The sequence below is a fragment of the Brassica rapa genome, chromosome A03 (genome assembly GCF_000309985.2).
Source record: "Brassica rapa cultivar Chiifu-401-42 chromosome A03, CAAS_Brap_v3.01, whole genome shotgun sequence".
NCBI classification, from domain to species: domain Eukaryota; kingdom Viridiplantae; phylum Streptophyta; class Magnoliopsida; order Brassicales; family Brassicaceae; genus Brassica; species Brassica rapa.
This window is the reverse complement of record NC_024797.2, coordinates 22,322,330-22,345,658: the sequence shown is the minus strand read 5'-3', so window position 1 is coordinate 22,345,658 and position 23,329 is coordinate 22,322,330. Positions and strand designations below refer to the sequence as shown.

At 36.5% G+C, this 23,329-nt stretch overlaps 4 protein-coding genes and 3 long non-coding RNA genes across 9 annotated transcripts; 2 read left to right on the top strand and 5 right to left on the bottom strand.

Moving 5' to 3' along the window:
* Positions 1–80: 80 nt before the first annotated feature.
* On the bottom strand, positions 81–3,591 carry LOC117132434. Of its 2 annotated transcripts, none has more exons than XM_033286483.1 (8): positions 3,242–3,591; positions 2,728–3,170; positions 2,371–2,615; positions 2,069–2,291; positions 1,495–1,988; positions 968–1,412; positions 516–748; positions 81–426 (listed from the first exon to the last, which is right to left on the bottom strand). In XM_033286483.1, exons 1-8 carry the CDS (start codon positions 3,504–3,506, stop codon positions 180–182), a joined length of 2,595 nt encoding a protein of 864 aa, XP_033142374.1. In that variant the 5' UTR covers positions 3,507–3,591; the 3' UTR covers positions 81–179. The 2 variants fall into 2 exon arrangements, with proteins under 2 accessions (XP_033142374.1, XP_033142372.1); XM_033286481.1 differs by having other exon boundaries at positions 516–751; positions 3,242–3,588.
* On the top strand, positions 1,821–21,087 carry LOC117132446. The gene is made up of 2 exons (XR_004456013.1): positions 1,821–1,907; positions 18,770–21,087. It is a non-coding gene; the product is annotated as an uncharacterized LOC117132446 (long non-coding RNA).
* LOC117132432 lies at positions 9,023–13,882 on the bottom strand. Of its 2 annotated transcripts, none has more exons than XM_033286478.1 (9): positions 13,391–13,882; positions 12,554–13,026; positions 11,273–12,445; positions 10,939–11,178; positions 10,598–10,842; positions 10,360–10,501; positions 9,977–10,270; positions 9,505–9,770; positions 9,023–9,419 (listed from the first exon to the last, which is right to left on the bottom strand). In XM_033286478.1, the coding sequence occupies exons 1-9, from the start codon at positions 13,632–13,634 to the stop codon at positions 9,224–9,226; spliced, it is 3,273 nt and encodes a 1,090-aa protein (XP_033142369.1). In that variant the 5' UTR covers positions 13,635–13,882; the 3' UTR covers positions 9,023–9,223. The 2 variants fall into 2 exon arrangements, with proteins under 2 accessions (XP_033142369.1, XP_033142368.1); XM_033286477.1 differs by having other exon boundaries at positions 9,505–9,773; positions 13,391–13,880.
* On the bottom strand, positions 14,629–15,778 carry LOC117132438 (40S ribosomal protein S19-3). Its single transcript, XM_033286505.1, has 4 exons — positions 15,583–15,778; positions 15,417–15,507; positions 15,146–15,329; positions 14,629–14,927 (listed from the first exon to the last, which is right to left on the bottom strand). Exons 1-4 carry the CDS (start codon positions 15,664–15,666, stop codon positions 14,855–14,857), a joined length of 432 nt encoding a protein of 143 aa, XP_033142396.1. The 5' UTR covers positions 15,667–15,778; the 3' UTR covers positions 14,629–14,854.
* On the top strand, positions 16,376–17,409 carry LOC117132441. Its single transcript, XR_004456002.1, has 2 exons — positions 16,376–16,636; positions 17,179–17,409. It is a non-coding gene; the product is annotated as an uncharacterized LOC117132441 (long non-coding RNA).
* On the bottom strand, positions 17,565–18,763 carry LOC117132444. The gene is made up of 2 exons (XR_004456011.1): positions 18,283–18,763; positions 17,565–17,948 (listed from the first exon to the last, which is right to left on the bottom strand). It is a non-coding gene; the product is annotated as an uncharacterized LOC117132444 (long non-coding RNA).
* Positions 20,847–23,329, bottom strand: LOC117132437 (PLASMODESMATA CALLOSE-BINDING PROTEIN 1-like). Its single transcript, XM_033286504.1, has 4 exons — positions 22,690–23,329; positions 21,908–22,147; positions 21,662–21,695; positions 20,847–21,327 (listed from the first exon to the last, which is right to left on the bottom strand). Exons 1-4 carry the CDS (start codon positions 22,739–22,741, stop codon positions 21,069–21,071), a joined length of 585 nt encoding a protein of 194 aa, XP_033142395.1. The 5' UTR covers positions 22,742–23,329; the 3' UTR covers positions 20,847–21,068.

Sequence of the window (23,329 nt, the reverse complement as noted above, 5' to 3'; positions counted from 1 at the left end):
AGGCGAAGTATTAGCTAAGTATTAGACTATTAGCAGGCGAAGGTGAGTAGTTTAGATGATCATATTATTTTCCTAATTGAAAAAAAAAAAGTTGTTAACCATAAATATAGGAATGTCATATTATTAATTATTTCAAAAATTAATGGCAGAATACTAGTATGAATTTTGCTTTAATAGTATTAGATTATACGGTAAAGTTTTTCCAACTCCTTTTTCCCCCAAAGTCTGGTCCAAAAGTTATCAACTTGGAACTTAGCCTCTCCCCTCTTGGCAGCCACTCCGAGGTGCTCCTTAGGTCCTGCAAACTCCTTTAAAGGTTCCTCTGGTGTTGTTTGGGGTTTATGTTTGGACTCATCTTCCAACTTCTCTGTCACATTCACATCTGCTGGCGCTTTTACTCTCTGAGGAATCACATCCAAACATCCTCTGTAACCCAAGATCCAAGTAATCATTAGAGCACACACATACTGATCAAAAAGAGCTCAAGAAATAACCCCCTGATTAATGGTTCTTACCTCGATTCTTTGGGTACACTTGACTCTTGATTCATTCCAATAAAGGCACGCGTTAGGTTCTCAGATATGGTGTTTATCTCCTTCACTTCCTCTTTATCTTCTTGTGCCCCTTGAAACCCATGATCCTCGGTCTTTACAAAAGTCTGCTCCTCTGTTGCCTCTGCTTTTCCCAATGGATGTTCCACTGCTCTTTGGCGAAGTTCTTGGCGAGTTCTCAGTGAATCAACAAATGCCTTCTACAACAATAAGCCATTAGTTTAGCTTCTTTCTCTTTGTTTTTTCTATGTATATACTGCTATGTAACCTTCAAGAGTAAGATCTAATATTCTTCATACTTTCAATGTTGAATTAAACCTACGGTATGCTTTGTAATACTCTGACCATAAAAAAAAAAGAAGAAGCAAATTCTAAGTTCGTTAAAGAAAACCAAATAGTAAAGTTATAAAACTTGCCTCTGTTTGCTCCTTGACCATGGCAGCATGGTTCTGTGAATCAAAGGCGGTTTGGCTTTTGCTCAATCTCTCTGCAGTCTCCTTAGAAAGCATGGCTTCTCTCTCAGACATCCTCTCCCTCTTCTGCTGGTGTATTTTCCCACAGATGTGATTTGCATATGCAACCTTGCTCTCGCAGCTGATCCGGCAGATTTGGCACCAGACAAGCTGCAAAACCTTTGGTTCCTTCGTTATAGGTTTGGTTGAAACGCTGGACTTAGTCACCTTCTCCTTCTTCATGTTCATCATGTACTCCTCGGGATGCTCAGTGGCTCCTCCTGCAGAGCTACTTTCAGAATCGCCTGAGTTCATCTCCAGGTTCTGGCTTGGTATATTCTCAAACTCCCGGGTTAAGTTTGCATCTTGTGAGACTTCTGGTTTCTTGAAAATGGCATCAATACATTCTCTGTAGGATAGCATCCATTGGAAATGAGAAAACTTCAATTTGGCAATAGTTAAAGAAGTCAAAGTTGGAAGGTTCTTCTTACCTAGATTCTTCAGAGGCAGAAAACTCAGAGTTTAGTTCGATGAAAAAACACTCTTCATTCGAAAGAGATTTGTAATCATTCTCTACTACTTCTTCAATAGTTTGAAAAAAATCTTCAACACTCCTCCCGGAGTTGGTGGCACATCTCTCTCCCAGCTCTTGCCTTTGCTTATCTAAGTAGTCCATGTTCTCAGGTGCCTCTACAAGCTTGATTTGGAGCTCCTTTTTCATATCTTTCGGAACACCATTATCTTGTATTTGTTGATCACCAAGCAGAGCCTGTTTCAATGATAATGTATCATCTGCCTGCTTTTTAATCTTAGCAGCATGCTTCCGGCCCTTATGATGAGACTCGAACACGGAAGGATGTGCACAAATGACATTGCAAATACTGCAAACATATGGTTCAGCTTTGTCTCCATTCACTGCCATATCTTTCGGGAGACCGTTATCTTGAATGATTTTCTCTTGTAGTTGATGCCTATCACGCAGATCCTGTTTCAATAACAATGTATCATCATCAACTTTCTTCTAATGAAACCATAAAATTTCATCCACATCTCTGATCAACTTACATCTATGTGCTTGTTAAACTTTGCAGCATGCTTCCGGCCCTTATGATGCGACTCGAACACGGAAGGATGTGCACAAACGACATTGCAAATAGTGCAAACATATGGTTCATATTTGGATTCAATCACTGTACTCTTCTTCTTCTTGGTCATATCCTCCAACTTCTCAATTTCAATATCATTTTGTGTAGGTTCTAGCTTCATGAGGATTGCTTCAAAACACTCCCTGTTACACATAAATATCATTAGATCAGAATATACTTAACAATTTTGATAGTAAGGAGTAGGCACAATCATAAACTTACCTCACTTCTTTGGGCACGTGAAAGTCGCGGCTAAGTTCACTGAAAACATGATCTACACTGAGAGGAGCTACACCACTCTTGTCCAGCCTCTCTTTAAAATCATGCCAGAACTCTCTTCCACTCCTTTCGGATGTTGCAATAGTCTCCATCAGTTCCTTGTTCTGTTTCTCCAAGCACTTCATAAACGCATCCCGAGACTGCGAGTCATTGTCTAGTTGAACACATTCTTTAGCATCAATGAGTGCCTGCAACAATGGCAGTCAAATCAAAAATAATATTTTCAATTTCACATCTGTACTCTAGTGTTAAGGACGAAAGATAGAAAGTTGATTAAGCTCTCAAAACTAGGATGCTCACCTGAGGTGCTTGTTCTCTGGCCATGGTGAAAGTATCAGTGCTTTTGCAAGCAACATTGCACACTCTCCATTCCTTCTGAAGCTTCTTTCTTCTTGTCCCCTGTTGACCTGGTGCTTTTCCTTTGAGTTTATCAGCCTTGTTAAAAACAGACCCTGAATCCATTGCTTGTGTGGACAAAGCATGCTCAGAACCGAAGGAGCAACAACTTCGTGTGGCAATTAAGCTTCTCCACATCCACGAGGTCCTCGCAGAAGCAACCAAGAAAGGTGAAGCTTGAAGAGGGTGCGCGAGGAGGATGTTGTATCTCAACATCCGCAGACGGTTAAGAGCATAAGAGAAGTCTCCGTCACCGGAGATAAGCATCAAGTTAGCAGGAGCAGGATTCTCCAACACCCACAAAAACATATCAACCAGAATCTTCTTGTCACTCGCATCCTTCTTTCCTGTTTAGAAGTAGAAAAGACAAAGACTTTATACTAAAAACCACATCCCTTTGAATCAAAGTATAACTAACCGGAGGGGACGTGGTTAAGAGAGATTCCGGCGGAGGAGAGAGCTTGCTGAACAGGTTTAGGGATGAGTTCTGTGTTGCCATAAGCAGAGATGGTGAGAGGACCCCGGTAGTTCAAGTTCACCAGCGCTGAGTTTAGTTTCTGAGCTATGCTATGAGCATCCCAGCCCTTGGGGACAGGACAGTTCTCGACGTCCCACCAAACGGAAGTTTTAGCCGTCGCGTAATCAGCCTCCGCCGCGTGGGTGATGGAGGAGTCGAAGCACATAATTTAATTAAAAAAAACTTACTTTACAAGATTTATCAATGGGTTTGAGAATACTTGAAAGCTTTTATCAAAAACCTACTTGTAGTGATGTAGAGCTTGAAAAAAAAGCTACTTCCTCTTAATAATAGTTTTACATAAAAACGCAAAAAAAAAAAATATTTTTAAGGTAAATTTAATCTGTAGATTATGTATAAACGAACCAATAATAAATAAATTTATATAATTTAATTGGTCATATTATATTCCATAAATATAAAATTTATCTAAAAATATGAAAATTACTTATATTTTAAAACACAAAATTAGGTGTCTTGCCTGCATATACGGGCTTAATCGCTTTACGAATATTTATTAGTTTATTTTTAATTAATTCAAAAACCAGCATAATTATTATTGATGTTTTCAAAAAAATAAATCTAACATATATATATATAACAAAAATCTAATTAAATATATATGTTTAATTAAAATTTATTAAGGATAACATTGACTTTAACTACTTAATTTATTATAATTGTTTTATATTTTATTTTTAGATTTTATAATTGAAATATATGTTTTAAGATAACAATACAATATATAAGAATTATCTTATTTTTAAAAAGTTAATATTATTAATAAAAATTCGTTTTTGATTATATAATTAATAATATATAAAATTCATTAAGGATAGTATAGATATTAACCGCACCAATATTTAACGTGAGAGCTCTGTTGCTAAAATTTATTTCGCAAATAATTGTATAGATAGATAGATATCACTAAAAATTACTTACATTTATTGTCTGCTTATATATATCCTAAAATAATATAAAACCCTTTAAAATCTTAAAACAATAAAAGATAAATTATTTAAATGTAAAAAATAAATAAGTAAAAATACTTTAAAAATCTTTTGTACAAGTAAGCGTTTGCTCTTTTACAAAAAAAAAAAGAAGAAGTAAGCTTTTGCTTTTCCAAGACAAGATGACAAAGAGAAAAACAGAGGAAAAAAGTATTATAAAAATGACTTGACATTAGGAGAAGTTATATTGAAAAAAGTATTGAATAGCTTTACATCTATACTATTAAAGCAGAATACCTACTAGGATTCTACCCCTGCCTTTTCAAGTTATTTACAAATCTCTGCCATTGCCTATTTTCCTTTAAAAAAAATAAATGACGCCAATATATTTTGACCAATCAGAAATCTTCAGTTATTAAAACATATCCATAACGTCATCAAAATGCATTGAAACAATTAAGGCCCACATCCGCGTAAGCTCGTGCCTTTTTAAATAAATCGGAAAGAATGATGAGCCCATCAAAATCATCTTCATAATCAAATCCTATTCCATGAAAATCCCATCGAAATCATCTTTCGTAATCAAACCCTATACCCTGAAATATGAAGTTTTCGGGGTTAAAACTCTAAACAAACCATATTCCATAACACAATAATTTAAAACTATAAAACACTAACCAAGATGAATATAACGTATGGATTCTCAGAAAATTAAATCAATGTTCACATGCTTATTAAGATGATTCATTACACCTACCTATATGTTATGATTCGTTTATCAAAATGCAATGTATAATGATGGAAAATTTAATCAAACCAAAAATATGAAAATCGAATTTGAATCAAAGGTACTACAGCATATTCCCAATTTTTCAAAAAATGTTAATTAAAAAATCTATTTATCTTTTAAACAACCTTTAATTTTTATAAAGTTTTGATACCAAATTTATTCGAAGTATATTTTTCAACCCATCCCCTAATTTCAGTGTTCGGTTTAAAAAGAGTAAGGCCCTTTTTACCAAAAAGAAAAAGAAAAAAAGAGTATGCCCTCCTAGATTGTAGCAAGTATTCATAATTGTAACAGCATAATATTCCCTATTTCATTTGTTCGATTTTAAAAGAGTAAGGTACTCATAGATTTTGGCAATCACCCCCAATATTCCTTATTTGATACCTTTAATAAATGTAAAAACAAATATAGAAAGAAAAAAAGATGATACAATTAGCTATAATCACGATTCAAAAAATATAATCCATAATTATATTGCGTGTACAATAATATCTTAGGTTTCAAATTGGTAACTATATTTACTAATATTAACTAGAAAATCTCGCCAAGATTTAGAGTATGCCACATGTTTTTCCAATAACCTAAACACCTCTCCATGTCGCCTCTTCCTATTATAAATAACAACGCCTCTTCCTAATCAAACTCATGCCGTCAAACAAAAAAATGGGTTCTAAAATGCAAATAAGAAAATTGAGTGCTTCTAATGAACAAAAGTCATCGGCATTAATGACTTGAGGCCATCGAAAAACACTTCTTGGAAACAAAACATTCAACAATCAGGGAAAACCATGGAATTCATCTTGGCGGATGAGAATGTAAGCAATCCTAACTTTCTACTTGTTTTTCAAATATAGTTCAATGAACATTCATCAAACAATCTCCGTTTTTTTTTTCCTAACTACCAGTTTCAGTTCCAAGCCTAATTACTACAATTAGAAGCTTTTAAAATGCACTTACATGGGTTCGAATTGCTTTCCCGCTATGTCTCTGTCCCATGTCGTTCAGATGAATAAAGCTCTGTCTCAAAACCTTTAACTGCACGACCTGCACATCCATTGTATATATAATTAAGTCAACTCATTATCTCTAACCCCAAAAAAAAGCTATAGTCGGAGACTTATCTGTGTACTGTAAGGCTTTGGTTGGACTTTGCCTCATGTCCTTTGGGTTCGACTTGACTCATGTCCTTCCATCAGAGGATGAGTATAAAAACAACATACTGTTGTGTACAGACCAGACGTATAAGAGGATGAAGATTAAAAAAACATACTAGACGTAAAAGAGGATGAAGATAAATAGATTATACCAGTTTGGTCAGATTACAAAATGGTCTGGCCATTAGTTGATGTACTTGAGAATTATCTCTTTGTTTACATAGCAATTACCCTACAAAACTTAAAACATTAACGTCAGAACAAACCAAAAAGTGTACGTACTTGAATTATTTATTATGTGACATAAAAATTCTATATTGCTTGAGTAAGGTACGTATCTGTGTATTTTAATCAGTCATCCTTTTTTTTTTTGCAAACAGACCGGATCATCATTTTGCAAAGTATAAGACCTTTGATAAGCCCTCACTTTAACGTAACCCCAAATTTTATATAGTAACCCAAAATTTCATTAGGCCAACTGTAGTTTACATCAAAATAAACCAAGATTATGTATTAAATATCATAAAAGTTTAAGAATCTTAAGTGTAAAGGATAGGGGTGGGCACTTTACCCGATATCCGAAGTGGCATCCGAACCCGATCCGAAAAACCCGAACCGAAATCCGAACCGAAGTAGCAAAATACCCGAACGGGTATTGAATAAGGAGAGATTGGATACCCGAACCCGAACGGGTAATACCCGAACCCGAATGGATATCCGAAGATAACCGAACATATGTATAATTAATCTTATATTTTTAGTTTATATCTCTAATTTTATATAAAATATTTATATTGATACTACACATACTTTAAGTTCATATGATATACATACAATTACGGAAAAAATGATTTGCTATTCACTTAAAATGCATGTCAAATTTTTTATTTCAAAAATTAACAAAAAGATACATCCAAAATTTAAAAAAAAATAACTAAATTAATATCTTTTTAGTTTTAAAATGTTATGTCCAAATCTATTAACCATTCAATCTATTAGAAAAAAAAATTAGTTAACTGAAAGTTATATTTTTAAATACAAGAAACTTGAGAAATGAAAATTTTAATTTTTTTTCAAAATCTAAATATCCGAACCTGATCCGAAATAACCGAATCCGAACTAAAAATACCCGAACCCGATCCGAAGTGAAAAAATACCCGAACGGGTTCTACACCTCTATACCGAAATACCCGAAAATCCGAAATACCCGACCCGAACCCGAACGCCCACCCCTAGTAAAGGACATCACCTTCATGGTTGTCAAAGAAATGAACATCGCCCTTCAGATTTTGAGCAAGCCGATGGACATCACGAGCTTGACATCTGAGAAGCTCGAGATTGCTTAGGTGTTTCCGACCCCAATAGGGAATGGTCAAATTCAGTGCTAATCGAAGATCCGCTTGACTAAGATCGATCATCAGAATCAACATACAAGTCATCTGATACTTCTACATGCAAAACATTTATGGAATGGTCAAAATCAGAGAAGAGATTTTAGATTAGCATAACATCTATATATTAAGAAGAAATTAGATATTTTCATGTACCTGAACATATCTATAAAGAGGCTTCTCAGATCAAGTAGATGAATCGTAAGATAATGAGAGAGTAAATGATGGTATACCGGCAGATTTCGAGATTCTGATTTCGTATTTACTCATATAGAGTCGTACACCTTTGTTTTTCACCATCGAACACCGATTTTTCTTCGTCTCATCTTTTGTCGGCAAAGAGACCGTTCTCGATCTCTCTCTTTTTTTCCTTTTCTGTTTCTTTTTTCAGTCTTGAGAATGGTCAACATAACGAAATACCGAATCAGTGTTCTGTTGGGTTTTAAACGAGAACATTAGATTTGTTGGGGGCCAATTAACTTTATATTTTTTCAAAATAAACATTCAATTATATGGGCTTTGAATTAATTTGTTTCAATAGTAAATTCTATCAAAAATATTAAACATTGTAACTGATATTATATTAATATACAATTATATACATTTACAATATGTTTGACATTATATAGCTAGCCATTTTAATTTAAATTATATTTCAAGTCATTTTTAATTTAAATTATATTGTGATACTAAAATTAAATTATATTGCAAATAATTTTTAATTGAATTTCTTGCTTAAGTTTGCAACAGCAATATAATTATTTTATTTTAAGAGTAACATTTTGTATAGATATTGATCATCCAAATTTATAACAACAACTACTAAACCAAATCATAAAAACACATGATATAAATCTTATGTAGAAACACATATGGGTTATAACAATAAGTACGTCAAAAATCAATCATTTTCTGGGTTTTTTTTTTCGAACGGTCAATATGACGAAATGAAGAATGTGTTTTGGTCGAGCTCTAAACCAGAATATTAGATTTGTTGGGGGTCCATTAACTTCTAGATTTTTGGTTAATAAACTTTTTAAGTATATGGGCTTTTAATTAATTATTTCAATAGTAAATTCTATCAAAACTATTTAACATTGTACTTGATATTATATATAAAAATACAATTATAAAACGTAAACATACATTTACAATATGGGTTACATGTTATTACTAGCAATTTTTAATTTAAATTATGTTGCAAGTTATTTTTAATTTAAATTATACTACCATTCTAAAATTAAATTATATTGCAAATATTTTTGAATTGAATTTCTTGCTGAAATTTCCAACAGCAAAATAATTATTTCATTTTAAGGTTAACATTTTATATACGTATAGATCATCCAAACTTATAACAACAACTACTAAAAAATCATAAAATTATATGATATCAATTTTTGGTAGAAACTAAAATGGATTATAATAATAAATACGTAAAAAGAAACGATCCCGCGCTTTAAAAGCGCGGGTCAAAATCTAGTCATTACTTAAAGTTACATCCTCTCAGTCTCATTAGAACACCAACTAAACATACATATAATGCAGCAATAGTTGAATTTAATTTTTAAATCAGACAATAATTCAGCAAAGCTTTTTTAACTCTTTTTCCCCCAAAGTCTGGTCCAAAAGTTATCAGGTTGGACCTTAGCCTCTTCCCTCTTGGCAGCCTGCTCCTTAAGTCCTGCAAAGTCCTTTACGGGTTGCGATGGTGTTGGTGGGGGCTTATGCTTGGACCCATCTTCAAACTTCTTGGTCACATTCCCGTCTGCTGGAAGTTGTACTCTCTCAAGTCTGTGTAACCCAAGTGATCATTAGAAAAGCACATACTGATCAAAAGTGCTCAAGCCACAAACCCCCCCTGATTAACGGTTCTTACCTCAATCCTTTGGGTATACTAGACTCTTGATTCAGTTCAGTTAAGGCATGCAACATGGCGTTTGTGATGCTCTCAGATATGTGGTTTATCTCCTTTACGTCCTCTTTGTCTTCTTGTGCCCCTTGAAACACATGATCCACAGTCTTCACAAGTGTGTGCTCCTCGGTTGTTTCTTTTTCTTGATCGCCTTCTTCTCGGATTTTCCTTGAGTCGACAATGAGTGCCTGTTCCAATTCTTGTTGAGTTCTCCTTGAATCAATGTGTGCCTGCTGCAACAATAATCTAGTTTAGCTTCTTTCTCTTTGTCTCACTATGTATATACTGCTATGTAGCCTTATATATACTTCATACTTCAAATGGGAATAAAACCTAAGGAGACGTTTGTATGCTTTGCAATACTGACAATAAAAAAAAAAGAAGCAGATTTCAAATTCGTTAAAGAAAACAAAATAGTAAAAGTTATAAAACTTGCCTCTGTTTGCTCCTTGACCATGGCAGCATGGTTCTGAGAAGCAAAGGCGGTTTGGCTTTTGCTCAATACCTTCTCCAACCTCTCAGCATTCTCCTTAGAAAGCATGGCGTCTCTCTCGAACATCCTCTCCCTCTTCTGTTGGTGTATTTTCCCACAGATGTGATTTGCATATGCAACCTTGCTCTCGCAGCTGATCTGGCAGACATGACAGAAGACAGGCCAAACATTTGTTTCCTTCGTTATATGTTTGGTTGAAACGCTGGACTTAGCATCATCACTGGCTACAGAACCAGGCTGCATCAAGAGTTAAAAAACAAAATGTTCAATGGGTTTGATTTTGATCCAAAAAAGCAAAGAGGTACAACAAGAAGTGCTGTCACTACCGTAGTATGGTTTATGTTCGTCCAATGAGATTTAATATCACAAACCACTGTTGACAAACCCTGTGGTACCATCACCTCCTTTTCTTGCACCGTTGGCCCTCCAGACAGGTTTACTGGCTTGACAATGCCATCAAAACATTCTCTGTGGCACAAGTTACAGAATATTATTAAAAACATTACAGAATATTATTAAAAACATTATTGACATACTAAACAAGTCCAAGCTGCCAAAATTTACCGTGTTTTCACTGATGCTCCAAAATCACCGAAGAAGACAGTCTCTACCCAGTCTTTAGTACTTGAACATTTTTCTTTAACACTGCTTTTTGATTTGCCATATATCTCTCTGAGCTCTTCGTTGGGCTTCTCAAAGAACTTTGTGTTCTCTTGAGACTGCGACTGAGGCTCTGCAACTGTTACCATTGGTTGAACCTTTTCTCGGACAACTTTCTCTTCATGCTTCCTAGAATCAACGAGTGCGGCCTGATCCAAACACATATATATATAAGACTTCACTCCTTCTCTTTTTACCATTGTTAAGACTTGCTCTTAGTATGTTTAAAAAGATAGAAAACGTGCCTCAGATTGATTCACCATGGCAACATGCTTCTCAAAGCACTTGCTGTCCTCTTGAACATTTTGAGACTGCAGCTGAGGCTCCACAATTGCTTCTCTTGGTTGATCTATTTCTCCGACCCCTTTCTCTTGAAGCTTCTTAGAATCATTGAGTGCCTTTGCTTTAGGCTCTGCAACTGCTTCTTTTGGTTGAACCTTTTCCCAGACACCTTTCTCTTGAAGCTTCTTAGAATTAGTGAACGCCTGAATCAACGTTAATTTATCAAGCATATGCTTAGTAAACTGTAAAAATTGGTGTGTTTGTAAATTTGTAAGTTCTCAAAAGTTAGAAACTTGCCTCTGACTGACTCATCATGGTAGCATGCTTCTGGCCCTTCAGATGAGACTCAAAGACAACTTGACTCTGGCATACCACATTGCACAAACGACAAGAATAATGCCCTTTTGGTTTAGTCCTACTACCTTCACTCGCGTTCTTCTTCCTATTCTTCTGTTTCTCCAGCACCTCCGTAGGGAGCCCAACTGGCCCACGCGACATGTTTTCGGACTTACCAGTTTGCAGCTCCAAGTTTTTTCGATGTCTTTTACCATAGGTGTGACTGTTATATGCATCTTTATTGGCGCATCTAATTTGGCAAACATTGCACAACACAGGTTCCACAAGCGCTGCTTCCTTTATGGGTTTGGGTGAAACGGTGGCTTGAGCTTTTTGACTGGCTACAAACGCTGCTTCATGTATGGGCTTGACTGAAACGTTGGCCTGAGCTTTGTGACTGGCCACAAACGCTGCTTCATGTATGGGCTTGGCTGAAACGTTTGTCTGAGCTTTGTGATTAGCCACAAACGCTGGTTCATGTATGGGTTTGGCTGAAACGTTTGTCTGAGCTTTGTGGCCAGCCACAAATGCTGCTTCATGTATGGGTTTGGGTGAAACGTTGGCTTGAGCTTTGTGACTAGCCACAAACGCTGGTTCATGTATGGGTTTGGCTGAAACGTTGGCCTGAGCTTTGTGACTAGCCACAAATGCTGCTTCATGTATGGGTTTGGGTGAAACGTTGGCCTGAGCTTTGTGACTAGCCACAACCGCTGGTTCATGCATGGGCTTGGCTGAAACGTTGGCCTGAGCTTTGTGACTGGTCACAAACGCTGTATCATATATGGGTTTGGGTGAAACGTTGGCCTGAGCTTTGTGACTAGCCACAAACGCTGGTTCATGCATGGGTTTGGCGGAAAGATTAGCCTGAGCTTTGTGACTGGCCACAAACGCTGGTTCATGTATGGGTTTGGCTAAAAGGTTAGCCTGAGCTTTGTGGCTTGCCATAAACGCTGCTTCATGTATGGGTTGGGCTGAAACGTTAGCCTGAGCTTTGTGGCTGGCCATAAACGATGCTTCATGTATGGTTTTGGCGGAAAGATTAGCCTGAGCTTTGTGACTGGCTATAAACGATGCTTCAAGTATGGGTTTGGCTGAAACGTTGGCCTGAGCTGTGTTGCTGACTACAAATGCAGTCTGCATAAAAGAAATCATACAGTTTGTTATTATATTCTTTCCGGACAAAACCATATTCAAGAATAGATCTACCAACAAGTAAGTAGCCACAAAACGATACAAGTTTACCTGAGATGTATGTCTTATATCTGAATGGTGCGCTTCAAAGCCACCACCAGAAGCAACAGATTCACCTGCGGCTCTTCTGCCATTCTGAAGCATATTTCTTCGAGTGTCGGGAGTTGAATCAGTTGGTTTGTTGGACTGACTTTGTTCAGAAACTGGACCTTTAGCCTCTTCATAGTTAGAGACAAGAGAGCGTCCACTGTCGACCAGTCGAGAAGATTCACCACTCGTAAGAGGAGGACCTCCCGAGGCTAGGCATGTCCAGAGCCATACGTATTTGGCAGCAGCAATAAGCGGAGGCGAGGCACGTGGAGGCTGAGCAAGGAGAATAGTGTACCTCCTCATGCTTAGCTGGTGGAGAGCATTGGAGAAGTCTCTATCGCCGGAGATGAGCATGAAGTTGGCTGGTGCAGGGTTGTCTACAGCCCACAGTAACATGTCCACTAGTATCTTCTTGTCGCTCGCATCTTTCACTCCTGTTATTAATACACCACCCAAACAACACAAGTTAAATCTTTCATGTTCGACACTAAAAACAATGAGATGTGATCACAGTTAAAAAAAAAAAACTAAGATCATCATCTAAGCAACATAAACTCAAAAAAAAAACACTCTTAAGATCAAACAAAACCCTGTGAACTCCAAAAAAAATAAAATAATAATTAACTCCAAAGTCAATATGATGAAACCCAATTCAATTTCTTCCCATGTATAGTAAAGATCGCTGTAAAAGTAGAGATCCTGGATCATCATTATCAACTAACCACTAACAAACAATGATCAAACTAAAGATCCCACTTTTTAAGAGAGATGGACAAATAAAAAAAAGAGAGAGAGAACCTGCAGGAACATGATTAAGACCAACACCAGTAGAAGACAAGGCTTGCTGAACAGGTTTAGGGATCAGATTGGTGTCGCCGTACGCGGAGATTGAGACAGGACCACCGTAGTTCATCTTCAACAAAGCAGAACTCACGTTCTGAGCTATCGCGTGCGCATCCCATCCTTTAGGCACCTCACAGTTCTCTATGTCCCACCAAACAGAAGTTTTGGCCTTCGAGTACTCCCCCTCAGCCGTCGTCATCGCCGGAGATAATAAGAAGACACGGTTGGTTTTAGGAGGAATCAAGAACAAACACAAAATGAACTTTGTCTCTTTCTCTCTCTCTAAATGTGGTCGGAGATAGTAAGGTAAGCTAACAATAATGGAGAAGGTTCCATTTTTATTAGCTTTACCATCTCGACGAAGAAACCTTTCGCTTTCCTTTTCTCGGAGTCGTCTTTTTCATTTATTTTCCTTTCTACTATTTTTTCTACGTATTGATGAATACTACTGTTTTCTACTCCTTTTATTAACAACGTTTAGTTTTTAAGCCACGTCAGCAAATTAAAAAAAGCGCCAATCAGACAATGATATACACTGTCTCAGTAACTTTGGAAACTGGATCTATAAAAGGTAGCTTCTTAGGCATAGTAAATATATGGACGCATGTCTCTACGTTACGTGCTAACCAGACATTTAATCATGGTTTAACCAAGTTTATGGGGATAGACTTTTTACAGATCTGAAAAATCAACGCACGTAAAAGCTGGAATTTTGTGGTTTCCTTACGCTTTTCAGAAAATAGCAGTATCTTTTTTTGTTAAGAAACATGCGCACCCAAGGAGAATAATACTTCTTCCGTTTCAATATAGATGATGTTTTAGAATAATTATTTTATTTTAATTTATATAAAGTTTTGAGATTTTAAGGTTAATTTTAACTTTATTAAAAACTGTTCAACCAATTAGATTTTACTGTCTTTTTTATAATTGGTTAACTGATTTTAAAATTATATCTTTAAAATATTTTTTTAAGAAAAAATTATGTTCTTAATTTTTATGCATTAAGGCAAAACATAAGTATTATGAAAAAACATAAGTATTATGAAAGGGAGTAATAGTTATCAAGTACAAAATTGATTAATTTAACATTGAATTTGCATATAATTAAGCATTCCGATTAAATCAACAAAAAACATTTGTTTTTCTTTGTTTTCTTATTTGCTAATATTGAAATCGTATCAACAGCAAAAGCATTGGCAAACTGTTACAGTTATTATATATGTTTATAGCTAAAAAAAATTCATTAAACTGCAGAGAGAACAAGGTCGTCGATTAGATCAAATTGCGCATAGGAACAAAAGAGAAACAACTCATCAAAACAAAACATAAAATGAGAGAAGGGATTCCACTACTGGTTTCCAATGCAATCTCATTCCATATGTATCTAAATCTCAAAAAACAAACTTGTGATCTTCGATTTTAGATGGCAGCTGCGATCCTTCCTGCGACTTGGTCAAGATCTCTCTCACCACTCGATGTGATTTTCCTCCCCCTAATCACATGAGAATGAAAAAGCAAGCTTAGCTAGTCAAATATGATCAAGTCCTAAAATGAACCAAGTAATAACAAAACCATATACAAGTCTTAAACGAACCCATGTCACAATTTCAACTTTAAGCAAGTCAATAAACTACGAGACTAAACAAGTGCATTACAAGTTTTTATATTGACCTTCAAACATGTAACATATAAGATAAAACAACAACTAACCCTTTAGTGTCGAGGTCGACAATGTTCATAGTCTGGAGTTGCTGAAGAATGTGACGAGCAACACCACCACTGCTCTTGCAGAAATGAGGTGGTCTGCTTCCGTTCCTCTTGCTTCCTCCATAGATCCTGCGGAACGCACCAACTCCAAGTCCACCTCTCAGGTACACTTTCCTTGCCATCGACGCTACAAACCAAAAAAAAAAAGAGTTCAACTTTAAATCTCAGAAACACAAACACTAACTAAACAAGTGACCAGAGATGTAGTACATACCAGCTCTGATGTAGTACCAGTCAGGGTCATAAGGAGCAAGCTCCTTAAGTTTACCGGTCTTGACGATGTCTGTCCACGGTGGCAGCTCAATCTACACCACACGATATTGTAATAAAATGCAGAAACTAATGGCCATTTCCAAGATTCGACTGTAAGATTATTATACCTTGCCGGAGCGCTTGAGGTGGGCAGCGTAAGCCTTGACGAACTCGTGTGGAGAGACATCCTTCACCGTTTTGCCTGTCGCCATTATTCTTGATTCTTCTTCTTCTTCCTGCTTCCTCGTCGGCGCTGCTATAATATTCGAGTGGGGGTGATTGAGATGAAAGTGAAATTAGGGTTTTTGAGGAGTTTTGTATTTTACATAATTACCCTTATTATTTTTGATTCCTGGGCTCATGGGCCTATGAAATATTTCTGGCCCATTTTATATATATTTTCTCATGTGATCCATATAATGTTATGCAGTTGGAGTGTATTTTTTTCTTAAATGTTTCTTTTTAAACCCAAAAAAAAAAACAGAAATCTGATTATTATTTATTTAGTCCAAAAAATCTGCAACACTGTAATACATAAACTGGGACACTATCAAGCTTTTGATTTTTACATTAATTCCATCCACAACTATATTATCTGATGGCTCAGCAGCGCCGTGCAAGTTGTTGTTCAATGGATTACGGAGTGTTGCAGACTGTAATAAACAAAAGAAAATCACTTCTGACCCCATTATGAACATAGCATTTTATTATTATCGACATTTGTGTGGAACACCACAGCCTGCAACACAAAGATTTGGCTTATTTCAATAAGTAATAAACTAGTTGTTGTTGTTTTTATTTAATTTATCTACCAACCTGTACTCTAATAATACAACAATGTCTTTTTTAATTTAAATCTCAAGATATACGTAACTCTACATGAGCTGAGTTCTTAAATGATGTAAAACAGCACTCAAAAGGGTTTTGAGAGAGAGACAAAAGAGGACACACAACAAGTAGCCACTCTCTCATCTCACCCATCTCTTTACACACATCAAGTAGCCACACTCTCTCTACTTCTCGCTGTTTTCTCCACTTTCTCTTCTCCTTCTTTCTCTACAGATCTCTTTCTCTATCTTCACTACTTTTCTTTCTAGAGGACAACTGTGACATTTTGTCTGAACGCATCTATGGCTGCTCTGGTTCTTTCACTTCTCCTTCTAGCCATGGCTGGCCATTCTAGTAAGAACTTCCACTCTTCCTTCAGATTTCTTGGCATTAGTCTTGTCTCTCTTACTGTCCGAGTCTCAAGCCTTTTGGCTCTGGTCAGAAAATGGGTTCTTGTAGTAGTAATCAAGTCCCTTGACTCAAGGGTCTTACTGTTCCTTAGTGTTCTACCATTGATAAACAGATTAAAAGTTACCATTTGTACTAGCTATTTTCTCTTGACATTCAGGCTGTATTTTTTGGTTGCTTTTCTTTTGAATAACAAAAAAAGGTTTCAAGATTTGTTTGTTCTTGTCTCATTTTTTAATTTACTTATTATCTTCTTTAAAGTGTTTTCTTCCTTGGAAAAGTTCACAAATCTCTAGAAAACTCTGCTGGTTTGCTTGTTTTCTTACAACTTTTTGCTATGTTTTTGATAATTTTTAAAGATTAAACCCCTCAAATTGAGTTCCAAGTTTTTTTACCACAGATCTTGTTGGCTTTCACATTATATAACAACAAATATGGAGTCTTTTGTATTGAATCAACCACTAAATGTAGCCTCTTGGTCTACGTAGGTGCCTCATGGTGTGTGTGTAAAACAGGGCTGAGTGATACAGTGCTACAGAGCACACTAGACTATGCCTGTGGCAATGGAGCAGACTGTAACCCCACTCACCCAAAAGCACCTTGCTTTGACCCTGACAATGTTAGGTCTCACTGCAACTATGCAGTCAATAGCTTCTTCCAAAAGAAGCACCAAGCTCCAGGCACTTGTGATTTTAGTGGCACTGCCACTCCAACTAACTCTGATCCAAGTCAGTCTCAACTATCCTCATTTGACTGCTCTTTGTCACATAAAGTTGAAGGCTTTATGTTTTGGTTACAATTTGAGTGATTTTGATAAGATTCTAAGACAATGTGGATATGCCAAATGAGTAAGAAGACTAATTTATAGCTTCAACTTACAACAAGAACATAACATAGCTAGAGAGACTCAAAACAGCCAGACAGCGATTACCACTAAGCTAGACTCAATGTCCTTTGAGACAATAAGTTCACCAACAAAACCAGAGAAAGTTAACATTCTTAGAGCATCATGAAAGAACAGAATCCACTCAAAGCGATCAAGAGAAGGTAGGTGAGAAATGTGCTTGAGTTCCTGAGAGCAAACGCGCTGCTCTCTGTCGTGTAGTCCGGGTTAATCCCAGTGCTATTGTTTCCAAAAACTCCATTGGTTGAGGAGGTTCCTGAAAAAGGACTGTTGCCATTGCCACCAGGAAGTGTGGTGCTGCCGCCTTTTGGATTGGTTGTGCCTGGTGTCACAGTGGTGCTGCCACCGGAGCCACTAGAGAAAATAAAAAAGCAACAACACATAAAAGAGAATATCAGACAGGTAACAACTACTTTGAGGCATTAATGAATCTGGTTAAATGAGTTTATAACCAGACCTTGATGAAACTTCAAATCAAAAATTTATTTATTTATTTATTGGTTCAAGTAATATTAATGATGATGTTTGCTATCCTTAATTGATTTGAATGTGATCCTATCTCTTTCACAACAAAACAAAAAAAAGAGTTGCAAACTTGGACCCAAATCAAGCTTTAGTCCACTTGGTACTCTTTGCCACAAATATAGAAATCAAATTCTTGAAAAGCCATTTGAATCAGAAGTATAACCTGGCACTAGTAGGGAAGGTGCATCCTGAGTAACCTGTACAATTAAAAGGGTTCCAGCAAACAAAAAAAAAGTTAATACATTGATGATTATCCACACAACGAAAGCAGAGCAGACGAGGTCAGGTAAAGACAGAGAGAGTGATTCAACATACCATACTGCCGCTGTGAGCTGAGAAAAGCCCTAATATGAGAAAACCAGAAGGAAAGTTTGGAACTTTAGAGTGAAGAAAGGGGTTTTAGAGAGAGAAAGCGTGTTGAAGGAGGAAGGTGGGGGACTTGAGGGACCAGTGAGATAGAGAGAGACTGGGTGGAATTAAAAAAAAAAAAGTCACACGGAAGAAGAAATACATTTAAAATAGATAATTTGCAATAACTGCCCAAACCTTTCACTTAAATGAAAAACGGACCCTTGTTTTCTTGGAACTTACATGAAACCCCATATGTAAGTAAATCATGAGATATTGATTGATTGGTGATCTTTGAGCAGATTTTCTTCTTCTTCTGCTAGCCTATCAGATATCGACGTGACACTCTTTTCTACTCTCTCTACTTTTTCTTCACTAGTTTGACTAGCTGCATATATTCCATTTTTTTTTTGGATTTTATTCCAAAAATGCTATATAGTCTTTTTTTTTTTTTTTTTTTTTTTTTTAGAAACTGGATCTTTATTCATCTTAACTTTATACAATAGTGCAGGGAAGGCCCTGTAAAATAAAGCAAACTAACAGGCCCGACCAAATCTAAAGCCACTACTCTTAACTTAACTCCTAACTCCACCAAGAGCTTCTGCTTCAAAAATCAAAGGACAAGAACCATGTTGCCAGCAATGAGTTCTGTCCCGAAGGAATAATCTGTCTACGGGTCAGAAGATCCAATCTGAGTCTCACTATCTGCTGAACTTCTCTAATAAGAGTACCTGGCGGCTTCTCCAAAGCTGAATGAATTCTCTGGTTCCTTTCCTTCCACACCAAATACACTACTGCCTGAAAAATGAGTGGTGTATAGGAGACTTCCAAATCTAAATATTTGCTATAACTTTTTATTATTAACTTTTGTTAATAGTAAATATGTTTGATATAACAAGTAACTCTGTAAAAAAAAAAGGCATGTGAGTATATATACGCTTTTGCATAATGCGACAATTTACCCTATGATTCGATATTTGGAGTCTATGATTCGATATTTGGAGTATGCGAGAAGTATACAATGAGTCTACCAACGTACGAGACTAGAGATGACAATCATGGATCTAGAACTCGAACTTGGTCTGTAAAAAACTGTTGTAAAACGGTATTGGGATGAAGTTTTCTAAAACCGTAAATTTGCGGGCCTCGCAGAATGGGTCTTTGCGGGACTGGGCTTTTTTCATGTTTTCTTTTACCTAAAAAAACGAGGTAGAGAGTAAGAAGAAAACTATTCTTGTGACTTTTTCCCTAAAATACATAAGGAGTTCTGATGATAATGATTCGAGTTCGGTGATGATGATTCGAGTTCCGGCGATGACGACACTAGCTCCAGCGACGACGATTCGAGCTTTGGTGGTGTTTTGGTTTGGTTTTCTCTTTTTATTACACACAACTATGAATTGCTTTATTACAATGTGATATTTCTTGTTTAAGTTGATTGATTTTATTTCTAGTAGTGTGAAGTGGTGTTTTTCTTAAATTAAATTTGGTTACCAATGGTGTTGTTTATGAAAAAAATTAGTTTTATATCGCGTCACTTGTATAATTTGGCAAAGTGATTCACGAATTTTTTTGCAATCCGAATAATTAAAAAGAGAGATGGTTTGATGAAGACATACAACACTTGAGCCAAATTATTACAAAGACAACAATTCAATCAGATTCAAATTTAACAAAAGCTTATGTTGATAACAAAAGAAGGATTTTAACTCAAGAACGCAAGCACAAACAGAACTTTGTGGTATTTATTTTGATAAGGTTTTAGTGAAGCTTAATGAGCTCTCTTCATTTCTCTTACACAACTCTTTTATTTGAACATTCATGAAAGAAGCTGTAGCACAAGCGGTTTGCTAAGAAAGCGTCCCCCGGGACGGCCCGTGAAAGCCTATATATTATGCGGTATGGGTTTGGGTCGCCATTTTGAAGATGCAGTCCGCGCGGGATAGGCCCGTTGTGATCCGCTCGATAACTAATCCGCCGCTGTACGGAATGGGTAAACACATCTCTATACGGGACGTGTCAAGAGACTCTAAGTAGAACAGAGGGTTCAAACCCAAAATGCAAATATGAAGAACACGTGAAGCTCATGTGCATGATCTTTGTCAGTCGATAAAAAAGATAGAGGGCATAAAGGGGATTCCTCACACCTGTACTGTGCTTGTCCTCTTTGTCTGTCGTATACGTTATACGGGATCAGAGGAGTGAGCGTGCGATAAGATCGTGACAAGAACACATGAGGGCTGAACGTTTTGGAAGAGAGTAAGAGATGTCGTGTCAAGAAGAAGACTCGAAACTTTCTTAACGTTTTCAAATTATTTTCAAAAGTAGAAATAAAGATATGTTTGGTAACTATGCAACATTTGCTTCTAATAGTAAACATGAGATAAGATCATTTTATATATAAATTTCTTCACTACGATCAAATCTACCAGAAACAGTTTGAGAGAGTAAGAGTGAAAGCATGAGCTGAAATCTTCTTACAACAAGAACATAACATAGCTAGAGAGACTCAAAACAGCCAGACAGCGATTACCACTAAGCTAGACTCAATGTCCTTTGAGACAATAAGTTCACCAACAAAACCAGAGAAAGTTAACATTCTTAGAGCATCATGAAAGAACAGAATCCACTCAAAGCGATCAAGAGAAGGTAGGTGAGAAATGTGCTTGAGTTCCTGAGAGCAAACGCGCTGCTCTCTGTCGTGTAGTCCGGGTTAATCCCAGTGCTATTGTTTCCAAAAACTCCATTGGTTGAGGAGGTTCCTGAAAAAGGACTGTTGCCATTGCCACCAGGAAGTGTGGTGCTGCCGCCTTTTGGATTGGTTGTGCCTGGTGTCACAGTGGTGCTGCCACCGGAGCCACTAGAGAAAATAAAAAAGCAACAACACATAAAAGAGAATATCAGACAGGTAACAACTACTTTGAGGCATTAATGAATCTGGTTAAATGAGTTTATAACCAGACCTTGATGAAACTTCAAATCAAAAATTTATTTATTTATTTATTGGTTCAAGTAATATTAATGATGATGTTTGCTATCCTTAATTGATTTGAATGTGATCCTATCTCTTTCACAACAAAACAAAAAAAAGAGTTGCAAACTTGGACCCAAATCAAGCTTTAGTCCACTTGGTACTCTTTGCCACAAATATAGAAATCAAATTCTTGAAAAGCCATTTGAATCAGAAGTATAACCTGGCACTAGTAGGGAAGGTGCATCCTGAGTAACCTGTACAATTAAAAGGGTTCCAGCAAACAAAAAAAAAGTTAATACATTGATGATTATCCACAGAGTTGAAGCTATAAATTAGTCTTTATCACTCATTTGGCATATCCACATTGTCTTAGAATCTTATCAAAATCACTCAAATTGTAACCAAAACATAAAGCCTTCAACTTTATGTGACAAAGAGCAGTCAAATGAGGATAGTTGAGACTGACTTGGATCAGAGTTAGTTGGAGTGGCAGTGCCACTAAAATCACAAGTGCCTGGAGCTTGGTGCTTCTTTTGGAAGAAGCTATTGACTGCATAGTTGCAGTGAGACCTAACATTGTCAGGGTCAAAGCAAGGTGCTTTTGGGTGAGTGGGGTTACAGTCTGCTCCATTGCCACAGGCATAGTCTAGTGTGCTCTGTAGCACTGTATCACTCAGCCCTGTTTTACACACACACCATGAGGCACCTACGTAGACCAAGAGGCTACATTTAGTGGTTGATTCAATACAAAAGACTCCATATTTGTTGTTATATAATGTGAAAGCCAACAAGATCTGTGGTAAAAAAACTTGGAACTCAATTTGAGGGGTTTAATCTTTAAAAATTATCAAAAACATAGCAAAAAGTTGTAAGAAAACAAGCAAACCAGCAGAGTTTTCTAGAGATTTGTGAACTTTTCCAAGGAAGAAAACACTTTAAAGAAGATAATAAGTAAATTAAAAAATGAGACAAGAACAAACAAATCTTGAAACCTTTTTTTGTTATTCAAAAGAAAAGCAACCAAAAAATACAGCCTGAATGTCAAGAGAAAATAGCTAGTACAAATGGTAACTTTTAATCTGTTTATCAATGGTAGAACACTAAGGAACAGTAAGACCCTTGAGTCAAGGGACTTGATTACTACTACAAGAACCCATTTTCTGACCAGAGCCAAAAGGCTTGAGACTCGGACAGTAAGAGAGACAAGACTAATGCCAAGAAATCTGAAGGAAGAGTGGAAGTTCTTACTAGAATGGCCAGCCATGGCTAGAAGGAGAAGTGAAAGAACCAGAGCAGCCATAGATGCGTTCAGACAAAATGTCACAGTTGTCCTCTAGAAAGAAAAGTAGTGAAGATAGAGAAAGAGATCTGTAGAGAAAGAAGGAGAAGAGAAAGTGGAGAAAACAGCGAGAAGTAGAGAGAGTGTGGCTACTTGATGTGTGTAAAGAGATGGGTGAGATGAGAGAGTGGCTACTTGTTGTGTGTCCTCTTTTGTCTCTCTCTCAAAACCCTTTTGAGTGCTGTTTTACATCATTTAAGAACTCAGCTCATGTAGAGTTACGTATATCTTGAGATTTAAATTAAAAAAGACATTGTTGTATTATTAGAGTACAGGTTGGTAGATAAATTAAATAAAAACAACAACAACTAGTTTATTACTTATTGAAATAAGCCAAATCTTTGTGTTGCAGGCTGTGGTGTTCCACACAAATGTCGATAATAATAAAATGCTATGTTCATAATGGGGTCAGAAGTGATTTTCTTTTGTTTATTACAGTCTGCAACACTCCGTAATCCATTGAACAACAACTTGCACGGCGCTGCTGAGCCATCAGATAATATAGTTGTGGATGGAATTAATGTAAAAATCAAAAGCTTGATAGTGTCC